The 11,741-nt window shown below is 43.5% G+C and overlaps 1 protein-coding gene across 1 annotated transcript; it reads left to right on the top strand.

Moving 5' to 3' along the window:
* Positions 1–8,781, top strand: LOC307239858 (septin-5-like; the record flags this gene model as incomplete). Its single annotated transcript, XM_080013437.1, has 12 exons — positions 1–114; positions 978–1,373; positions 1,627–1,723; positions 2,211–2,297; positions 2,492–2,615; positions 2,897–3,031; positions 3,117–3,234; positions 4,681–4,782; positions 4,892–4,988; positions 6,174–6,336; positions 7,261–7,363; positions 8,685–8,781. 12 exons carry the CDS (start codon positions 1–3, stop codon positions 8,754–8,756), a joined length of 1,608 nt encoding a protein of 535 aa, XP_079869563.1. The 3' UTR covers positions 8,757–8,781.
* Between the last annotated feature and the right edge of the window lie 2,960 nt (positions 8,782–11,741).

The raw sequence follows: 11,741 nt of genomic DNA, 5'->3' as shown, positions 1-11,741 counted from the left end.
ATGACCAAGCTCAACGAGACTCATTGGCTCAAAGAGATAAGCTGCTGGAAGCTGAGGACTTCCCGTCTGGGTAGTTCAGGGTTAGATGCCGAGGGAGTTTCAGAACCCCCGAGGGCAAGTTTAAAAGCGCCCGGATACCGGGGTCTGCATTGAGGAGAATAAGGACTTGAAGCTGTGACCTGAAGCATCAGGTCGTCTTCATGTTCGGCACTGGTTTCTGGGCGCTTTTAAACACGCCCTTTGGCTGCTGCCTTACAAAGGCTCACTTAGCATTGAAAGCACATGTCCACCTACAGCGGCTTATCTCGCCACGCAGTGAGATCGTCTCGGCCGATCATCTGGTTTAAGGAACATCGGTTTTGATTTGGATGGAAAAAAATGGACTTGAATCTGTTGACGGTAGCACTGAAAGGCAGCGTCTGAACCCGTCACACCACAGTGTCTTGTAGGGTCTCAGCTTCTCCGAGATGATGCCCCTTTGGTTGAAAAAAACGCTTTTTGCTTTAAAAGGTGCTGTATTAGTAAACATTTACTCACTTATTACTTAGTTACAGTACTTACTTATTTACTAAGGAAGTACTGTAAGTAAGTTTATCAACAGTTCCAGAAAGTAGTGGTGTAGGGTGTCATGGTCATATTTATAATTATAGTTGTAGTGTGAATCCAGTGAATCCAACCTTTTTCAGCCCAAGGATCCCTTGTTGGACAGAGAATCCGAGCAGGGACCCCCTAGATTTTTTTTAATAAAAATTTGTGTTGGATTTTAAGCCTGGGCCGCACCCCGGCCACACCGTGTCACGCAGATGTCTAGTGTTAATTGTGGGAGTTTACTCAATATAATTTTTTTTTCTCTAAAATACTTTTTTTTATTGACATAAAAACATTTTTAAAAATTGCTGTACCCCCATGGACCCCTGGTTGAGGACCACTGCCATAAACCACATTCTAAAAGGGACCAGCCCTGCTGTCTTATCTAGCTCTTCAACCTGGCCATCAAGGAGCAGGAAGACATGGAGCTCCCCAATGCCATGAGGGACTTGACCCTCGCCTCCTGCCCCACAGAGCTGCACCCTGCAGCCGGCCCACAGGTCGGGTCTGAGGACCACCAGCCCAGTACTCCCAGCACCCACAGTCCTCTGAGTCCTCTGTGTCATCGAGAGGCGGCGGTGCATTCAGCGGGGCAGGGGAGGGGCACGAGTACCTCCGTCTCCATGGTGGCGCCTCCGAAACCCAGCCGTGTCAGGGTCGAGGTTCCAGAGTTCCAGCCCTTGCAGTTGATGTGGCAGCTGACGTCGCAGCCGGACTCGCCGCTGAGCCCGGCCTCGCGGCCACGCAGCCCCTGGACGCGCTTCGACCCCTACGACTTCCCAGAGGTGTGTGTGTGTGTGTGTGTGTGTGTGTGTGTGTGTGTGTGTGTGTGTGTGTGTGTGTGTGTGTGTGTGTGTGTGTGTGTGTGTGTGTGTGTTTGTGTTTATTTAAGTCTGGTATCAATGAGATCAAGATTCAGTGACGTGTTCTTACTGATAAGGGGAAATATTTAAGTCAATTATTTTTGGGGCCCAGGTGTTGAATCACCCTCCAGAGAGCAGCATTTCCATATGTAAGAATTGATTATGTCCTCAGCAGGACCAGGGCAAGGAGTACGTAGGTTTTGCCACACTTCCCAACCAGGTTCACAGGAAGACAGTGAAGAGGGGCTTCACCTTCACACTCATGGTGGCAGGTAAGTTCAGTTACTCTCAACCTTTACTTTTTACGAGGGAAATTAAAGTGCCAGTTGATCCAATCAACAGTTCATCGTTCATAATTAGTTTTGTTATTAATAAGTGAAACATTTTGTTATTAATAAGGGTAAAGTATTTTTGGAAAGAGATAAGACATAACATACAATACATGCATACATTCAGGGAAACAAATGACCTATGAACTCGTTCTTGTCTTTGTATTATTATTGTTATTATTATTATTATTATTATTATTATTATTATTATTATTGTTATTATTGTTATTATTATTATTATGAATGGCAGCCATTCACACCTTGGGGTAGTGAACCAAGTACTTATGAGCCACCAAATTGAAGGGGGGCATATCCAACTCACTCTAAACTAACTCAACTAACTCTAAACTAACTCTCCCTTTTACTCTCTCTCTCTCTCTCTCTCTCTCTCTCTCTCTCTCTCTCTCTCTCGCTCGCTCTCGCTCTCTAGGAGAGTCTGGTTTGGGTAAATCCACACTGATCAACAGTCTGTTCCTGACAGATCTTTATAAAGACAGAAAAGTCCCTAATGCAGAAGGTGCGACCAATTCAATTTTTTCATTCTTCACAGATAGGCATTAATAATAAAGCACTAGAATTAAAATATAAAAAGAAAAAGACAATATCCAGTGAACATCAACGTAATCTACTGTAGATAATGGCTATAAATCAAGAAACAACACATACTGTAAGTGATCGTGTGTGTGGGTGTGTGTGCGTGCGTGTTGGTAGAACGGATCACTCAAACGGTGGACATCGTCAAACACACGGTGAGCATCGAGGAGAAGGGCGTCAAACTGCGGCTCAGCATCGTGGACACGCCCGGGTTCGGAGACGCCGTCAACAACACAGAAAGGTGAAAAGTGAACACTATATTCACAATATACACTTTAAAATATGAAAATAAGTTACAAGCAATGAGCAGCAAAGGAAGTATTAAGTACTAATAAGCTCCTCAGGAATAGATAGTGAGTACAGTTCATATATTACTACATTGCTGTATAGTAAATATATAGCAGTGTGCAAGGTCACACTGTAATAAAGTGACAGCGGTATGTTTATTCATTATTCTCATAACTGTTATTCTATTCTGTTGATGAAAGAAAATTGAATGTTTAACGCCGCCCTCCCCTCAAGCTGGAAGGACATCGAGGACTACGTGGACCAGCAGTTCGAGCAGTACTTCCGAGACGAGAGCGGTCTGAACAGGAAGAACATCCAGGACAACAGGGTGCACTGCTGCCTCTACTTCATCTCCCCCTCCGGCCACGGGTACGCCCCAGGGAGAAGCAGAGACCACACCGACTGAATATTCTGTGGAAGTGTTCACAAACTGTCCCCCCCCCCCCCCCCCAAGGCTGCGACCGCTGGACGTGGAGTGCATGAGAGCCCTGCATGGAAAGGTCAACATCGTCCCGGTTCTGGCCAAGGCTGACAGCCTGACGCCTGCGGAGGTCCACAGGAAGAAGCTGAAGGTATGAAGACACAGTGCTGAGCAGGACTGTTTATACCAGATATTAATATGCAGGTATTAATATCTATCTATCTGTCTATCTATCTATCTATCTATCTATCTTCCAGTTGAGCACAAGGTTCTCGTTCAATACAAGGCTTACTGTGTAAAAAATATTCACATTCAGAGTTCAACTCTATATGTAAACATACCTTTCACTTAGATTTCGATTGGCTTGATTGCATTTTCTGCATGAATTGTGCTGTACAAATAAAGTGTTTTATTATTATTATTATTATTATTATGTGAAGCCCTGCCCCCGCCACTAAAACCATCATTTACTATTAACGCTCATTTCTTCTTCTTTCTCTCTCTCTCTCTCTCTCTCAATTCAATTCAATTCAGCTTTATTGGCATGACAGTTATTACAACAGTATTGCCAAAGCTAGAAGGCAGGTAGCACTCAACAACAACAACATTAGATACAATAACTTAACAACAACAACAACAACAACAACAACAACAACATTGTATACAATAACAAGAGATGGACTTCATAATAATAACAGTAATAACTTGAAAAATTACAATAAAAGTAAAAAGTCAATAAATAAAAAGTAACAGTATGTACAGGGCAGCTTACAGCAGATTGAGATTGTCCCTCATCTCATGACACTGTAAGAGGAAGCGTCCAGCGAGGGGGGCTGTGCGTCCCTCGCCGAGGAGCACGCCCATCTCTTCCTCATCCGACAGTGCGGTGAATGATGCTAAAATTGAGTTGAATGTATCGTTAAAATTGTTGTCCGACGTGTCGGTATGGTTGACAGCGTAGTAGAAAGTGCATCTCTGTCTCTACCTCACCCGTCTGACACTGACCACATCATCTTTGCTCTTTAGGCAGCCGGGAATTTTTGTGTCTTACCTTTTTCAACAGCTAGACTGTGCTCACTGAGCCTGTACTTGGTCAGGATCTGCCTCTGCTCCATATCTCTGACAGTAAAGAGATATTCTGCCGGTGCATATTCTCTTTTTAGGGTCAGACAGCAATGGAGTTTGCTTTGTGTTTTGGTTTGATGGTTACGATGTTCCAGATCGGCCTCTTTGGTTTCTTTTACTGTTTGGTTGACTCTGATGTGTGATGGCAAAGCAGTTCTGCTCTGAGTTGGAGCCACGTTGGGTGTTGGTTGGTCAGAAAGTCTCATGACCAGCTGACTGAGGGGATTCTTTTTGGTTTTCAGTTCTTGGGTTTGCAGTGCTTCAAATTGCAGTGTTTCTTGGGGACTTGATTTAAGATGCATCCAAAATTTGATTGTTCTTTTCTGAATGTTTATTATTAGCGGATATCGACCTAATTCTGCCCTGCATGCATTGGAGGGGGGTTTTCTTTGTATGTTCAATATCCCCCCCTCTCACACTCGCTCTCTCTCTCTCTCTCTCTCTTTTGATTTTGTGTGACTTTGTATTTCAGATCCGAGAGGAGATCGAGCACTTTGGGATCAACATCTACCAGTTTCCAGAGTGTGATTCGGACGAAGACGACGAGTTCAAACTCCAGGACCAGATACTGAAGGTTATTTGATATACATCGAGATTAAAAAAAAAATAAAAATGGTTCCGCCGCGTCGCGTGCTGCGGCGACCGATCGCCTGAGTTTGATCGTAACTCGTGTGTCTCTCCAGGACAGCATCCCGTTTGCCGTCATCGCCAGCAACATTCAGGTGGAAAGCCAAGGGCGGCGGTTTCGGGGCCGCCTCTACCCCTGGGGCGTGGTGGAAGGTATCAAGCCAAACTCGTCATTTTGTGATTTCCTTTTTTTCACCTTGTGAAGTGGAAAGTGGGAAAAAAAAACCTTCAGATGCAAGTAAATATGGTCAAATATTGACAATTGAATTATGATTTACCTTTGACCAAACAGGGTTCTCATCATATATATTTATTATTATTATTATTATTATTATTATTATTATTATTCATAATAATAATAATAATAATAATAATAATAATAACTGGGATTTATATAGCGCCTTTCACAAACCCAAGGACACTTCACAATGGAAAAAACAAAGAACAAGACAGGGTAGATAAATCATAATAAATAAATACATTTAAAAAAGGGTTAGGGGCAGTAGGCCGCGTTGGACAGGTAGGTTTTGAGGAGGTATTGAAGGTGGCCAGGGATGGAGCATTTCGAATATTAGTGGGGAAAGAGTTCCAGAGGGTGGGGGCTGCCACACTGAAGGCTCTGTCCGGAAGGTTCGGAGCCTTGTGCGAGACGTGCAGAGCAGCTTCCGGGACGGGGTGTAGGGGTGGAGGAGGTCTGTTAGGTGCAGCGGGGCGAGGGCGTGGAGGGATTTGTAGGTTAGTAGTAGGTTTTTGTTGGAAAAAACGGGATTTGACGGGGAGCCAGTCGAGACGGACGAGGTGATGGAGGTGATTTTATTTTATTTTTTTTTATAAATTAATTCATAAAGACAGTGCAGAACTTCACTGGGATGCGCTACGCAAATTGAAGTAAATTGCAGGAAACGAGAGAATTTCCAGTTTTCGTTTATTTTTTCACATTTTGACCAAATCGGCCGACCATGGACTGGTCTGAGGTTACTTGCTGATCCAGTCACACCTGGAATTATATCAAAAAACAGAAATCTTCAGTTTCTATCAACTTTGATACAAAACCAAACCTGTAGCTCTGGTAAACAACAAAGCCCAAAAGGGCAGCGCATCGAGCGTCCTTTCCTGACAAAGTCTTAGACTCTTTTTTTTTTTTTTTTTCTAAGATTCCGTTTTCGACGAGGCACTCCGTTAAAAGATTGTTTACATTTTCCGACTTGGAACGAAACGAAACAAACGACTCTACCGACTCACTCACAATTTTCGTTTCCCTACGAACGAATCGTTTGCGAGTGGTTTGCGTCGCTCCAGTGTCCGTCCCAGCGCTCTAACCTGCCCCCCTCGCGCCAGTGGAGAACCCGGCGCACTCGGACTTCCTGCTGCTGCGGAACATGCTGGTGAGGACCCACATGCAGGACCTGAAGGACGTGACGTGGGAGACGCACTACGAGAACTACAGGTCCCAGTGCATCCAGAGCATGACGCGCATGGTGGTGCAGGACAGGAAGCGCAGGTGGGGACGATCAACTCACTCTCTCTCTCTCTCACACACACACACACACACACACACACACACACACAACCTTGTGTCGATTACGCACATTCTGGTATTTTTACAGCTTATAGAGCTTATTGTGCGTAATCACCGGGGGTCATGACATTTCACTGCATATATGTATTACCGTATGTATATGTATGTGACAAATGACCTCTGGAACTTGAACCTGAACAACCCAAAATGACGGTCACCAGATGTGCCGACCGTGAAACTTTTATCAAATTACATTTAAAAGAAATGAATAATGGAAACTTGCTCTTGTGTTGCAAGATCAAAATGAACAGCGGCTCTGTGTTTACCAGAACAGAAGAAGTTGTGAAAGGCGCGACTCGTTTTTGAGATTGGGTTCCTGGCGTGTCACTCAGTAAAAAAAAAATATTTTTTTTTTCAGTCAGAAGAGTCAGAAGAGTCGTTTGGGCTCTGGATTGGGAGCAGAATGAAAATCATTGAATTCTGTCAAAAGTATTATATTGGTGGAATGCAAAGAGTTAGTCAGTCGCATTAAATATGAATTGTGCAAAATGCATTGGCCTGTTTTTCCTTTGACTTTTATTTAATCCTCAGTGATTATTATTACATTTAATAGTTTGCCACGAACGGATCATTCGCAAGTCTTGCATTGCTGTTAGTTGGCCATGATGATAAGCACTTCTATGTTTCTGACGCTTTAAGTGGATAAATTATTGGTATTGTAAGGTCAAGTGTGCCATAGTAAGAAATAACATTGGGAAAAAAATGATCGAATGGTGTTTTTCTTCTTCTGCTGACGTTTTTTTTTTTTATATTTAAGAAAAATGTTGAATGAATTGTTGAATGGAAGAACACAAAAAAAAAAGTGTCCTCAATGCCAGTGACCGAGACGCTTGTTTTGTGTGTCAGCCTGCGTGACAAGATGCGACAGGACAACGGAGCCGACACCCCTCTGCCCCTGGCGGCCATCGACTCGGAGAAGGAGAGACTCATCTTGGAGAAAGACGTAGAGGTGTGGTCTCGCTCTACTTTCTTACTTTTCTCTTCCGTGTAAAGAACTTTGTAATAAATCGAATCAATCAATTGAATCAAGTCATATGTTCAAATTGTTTTAAAACGCGGCGCAAACTTTCCCACAGAGGCGCTGACCACAAATACTAGACCACAAACGACACGACCGAAGAAGACGGCAGCAGCCGAGAGGGAATAACATTCCCCCATCTTGCATTTTTGTGGAATTTAAAGGATGTACTTTTAGCATCTTCTCTGTTTCCTCTCATTCCATCGTCATTTTTAAATACCCCGCCCAACGCTTCCTCCTACCAAATTAGTTATTTTGGCGCCCCCCTGTGGGTTAGCCGTGTACGACTCCAGCAGAGCCCCAAAATGTGCGGATGTTATGCGAGTAAGCAGAAGAGTTGTGTATTGTAGCTTGCCGCCAAGGAAATTGTGATTTTCATTTTCAAACAGTCCAGGGCTCGAAGACTGACCCGTAACCGGGGGAAAAAAAGGAAAAATAAGACATTTTTCCCATGCGAAGTGCGCACCTATCACTGCGACTACAGCGGCTGGATGTCTGTAGAGAGAGCGCGCACGTTGGACCGGCTGACGATTCACTCAGTAAAAAGAGTCGTTCACCAGACTTGCATCACTGAGTTCTGTGCGGCTGCAGGTGGGTCGCCAGTCTTTACACAGACTGTTACCATGGAGACACCTGCCTCACATGGTACACAATGTAGATATCCTGACGTCTTGATGTGATCTCCAAACAAACTTAATTATGAAGTATTATAATTATTATTGCAGGTAAAATGAATTGATTTGAATGCCAGTGATTTTTTTTTGTCATCTAATTGGTCTAGTCTCTTAATCGATCACAGATCGCACAGTGCCAACACAGGTTTTTATTGTTTTGTTTGGAGAAACGGGGACGGTGGGGGATTTGGACAAGCGGCGCAAATTGGCGGAGGCGGAGAGGAGGCGTCACACTCATTGTGCGGCCCCTACGTAGGCCCTCCCCAGCGGTTGTGGCCCTAAACACTGCACAGACTGCTTATGCTGCGAGCCGGCCCTTATAATACCGAGGTGCGCTGACCGCAGCGCCAGAGGGGATAAGCAGGTAGAGGTTGAACGTGTGAAGGGGTACCGGACTGTAAAAGGTTTGGGGAAGCACTGGCCCAGGGTGTGTGGCGGGCCTTCCTCCGCCTCAAATGAGGTTAAAGCCCACACATGAGTCATTTATAACAATACCCACCACTCACACTCCTCGACATGCTGCGACTCTCCTTTCTCACCTCTCCCCACTCTCTCTCTCTCTCTCTCTCTCCCCCTAGTTAAGGAGAATGCAGGACGTTCTGGAGAGGATTCAGGAACAGATGCAGCACGGCCACACGGAAGAATTCTAAAGGAGAAAGGAAAGGAAAAAAGTGCAAAACAAAAAGAAAATAATCCCTGGTACAGAAGTAAAAGCGTTTTTTTAAATACAATTATAATGTATGGGCTATGTGTAAAAAAAGCATTCCGACATTTGACTGCGGACTGCTCTGGCGTTCTCGTTTGCAATTCATGTTGTTTAATCCAAGTGAGCTGCTCAAGGGAACCCTAAGCGATCCATCCTATGAACTTTGAGGTGGTAAGTCCTGTCTTACCACAGTAGGCCATCCATCTTACAAGTAGCAGGACAGTGCCACCCAGTGGAAGAATATAGTATTGTTCCTTAATGGTTGTGATCCCAAATAGTGTATTTTTCACCAGACAACCTGTTACCATGTTTCGTTTTTTTTGTATTTCTTTTTTTTCCCATCCAGTCCAAGTTAAGATTTTGCAAATGTGTTTAAAAAAATATATAAATACAAATTCTAGTCTATTTATGCCTGTATTTCAGCCATACAACACGCACCCTCTCGAAACCAACGAAGGACCAAGAACCAATTGTGTTGTAAAGGTAATAAGATTTATTAAGAATCTTTATCATTTAATCAGCATAATTCTTTATTAATATTTTTTATCCATTATCGTTATTTTAAACAGTGGACATTTAGATCTAAAAGGCAGCCCAAAACGTACAGGCGATATATAACTTAAATCTTTCTCCATAGGGAAAACATGTTTTCATATTCATATATAATATCAATGTAGCATGAGGTCCAAGATCCTGCCCACGTTATGCAGTGTTGTACGTGGTCCCAAAATGTAAAGAAACATACAAAAAGAAAACTGAACAAAATAAACTAAACAGCAGTCTACATGCAAACAAACAGGCATGGATAAAATATAAAAAAAAAATAATAATTACAAAAAATAAAAATATTCATATGTTCATACAAATATTACAAAAACTCAAATTGAATAGTACACGTTATTTTGTTATCTAGGGTTACGTTGTGTTCTTTTTTTTTGTATTTTTTTTTAATCTTTGTACTCAATGTCTTCATTCAAACTCACATAAGGGGAAAACACAAAAAAAAAAAAAAAAAATCAAACATCCCCGCCCTCCAACACATCCATCCCGTCTCCAGGTTCACGTGCGTGCGTCAACGTGTTTCGTCACAGTGTTGAGGGAAAAACAAAGAGAGAGAGAGAGAGCGCACACGCGCACACACACGCACACACACACACCTCAGCCTAAAAACCAGGACACTCCCGTCATGCACAGGGCGGCTCTACAAGCCCAAACCACAATCATGCACCAGGTACAGTAGGATTAAGTATAATACAGGATATAAAACATAGTGAATATAGCCACTTATACGTACAGAGAGAGGGCAAAAGAAGTGAGGAGGCGGCCAACGTAGCATCTATTACATACACCATAACAACTGAGCGGAGGACGACACGCAATAAGTGAGATCTGGAGATGCCATGATTCTTTGTGCACGTGCGCACACTCACACACCTGCATCAACACAAATGTACTTTCAGGGCCATCCCAGTTTTCTAGTGAGGATTCTTCTTCTTTATGAGATCTGAGCATTTGGTCCATGTGTTTTTGTAGGATTTGGGGCGTTGTAACAATAATGCCATAGACCCCACAACACCATCGAGATCTCTTCACAAGCAAGAGTATTAAAATGTGAATTTTCCATTGGTCTCAGTTTTTTATAAAACACGTGTACATATCTGGAGGCCCCCGCCCCCAACAATCTTTTCCACATTTATGGTTTGTGCTATTTGGTCACTTTCCAAATGAAATCCGTGTGTGAGAGCCTGTATTCTGCGTGGTAGATATCACTGATGTGGCAGCAGAGGGTGCTGTTGTATTAAATGAAAAGTAGTCAAATAAAACAAATACTCCTCACATGTTAAGGATAAAACACCCCTCTTCCTCCTTTAAAAGTAAAACCCCTTTTTGGGCGGACCGGTTTGGACGGGGGTTACCAACGGATACAATAGACAAAATATTGAGCCACACCGGAATTTTTAAACCACATAATGGGACGAAGGCAACACGTCTTAATCTTATTGAACATTCTTATTTTCTATGTTTGGTCTTTTAACAAACAGGAAGGAAAAAATAATAATAAAATAAAACACACACACACACACACACACACCTTTAAGCAACGTTCCCTCTTGCACTCCCAGATCGTAGTGTTGCACAAACCACAAACGCTCGTGGTGTTCGATAACAGTCACTAGGTCTCAAAATACATTTATGTATTCTCTGTGGGCAGAATTCTACTTGCGTCGTCTCCGTCTGAAAGACCCGACTCATCCTCCTCGTCTCTGTGGCTCCAGATTGCATAGCACAGGTCACACAGCTCTTACAGTGCGAGACAGGTCAGAGAGCCTACGGAGGGGTGGGAAAGGTGGCCGCTGTCCAGTTTGACGTCGTGACGCCCAATGGCAACGGGTCAGAGGGAGGATTTCCACAGCTTTGCATTGTGGGACATCATGGCCACGTGTGGGGTCTTGCCCCCCTTCACGCGTCTTGCCCCCCCCCTCCCCCTTCACGCACCGGAGGCCACGTGGACCGCAATAAGTCCCATTGCAAACAAAGCCTGGATCTCATCTGCATACAACAGGAAAAGGGAAGGTAGAAGGAATTTCAACACCGCTCACCATTAAATGTGTCTTAACTTCCCCTCCCTCTCCTCAACGATGGACCTTGTCCTTGTTGAGCGACTGCGATGTAATCCCACATTCTTCTCAAACTCTTCAAGCCTTTTTTTTTTTTTTTCTTCAATTGAAAAAGTGGAGAAAATCATATAGAACAATTGCCAAACCGCTGCCTTCATCAAGGGCACTGGCCGTTGCATTTTGAGGGTGGTTGATTTGTTGGAAAAAAGACGATTCTTCGTGAACAGTTGACATTTCATTGCCAGTAAATCAGAAAGGGTAGTCATGAAATGTTTACATTTTGGTACTACTGTCATTCAGTAATCATAAAA

Source organism: Zeus faber (genome assembly GCF_960531495.2).
Source record: "Zeus faber genome assembly, chromosome: 14".
Classification (NCBI taxonomy): domain Eukaryota; kingdom Metazoa; phylum Chordata; class Actinopteri; order Zeiformes; family Zeidae; genus Zeus; species Zeus faber.
The sequence above is the reverse complement of the archived record's forward strand: the minus strand, read 5'-3'. Positions and strand labels throughout refer to the sequence as shown.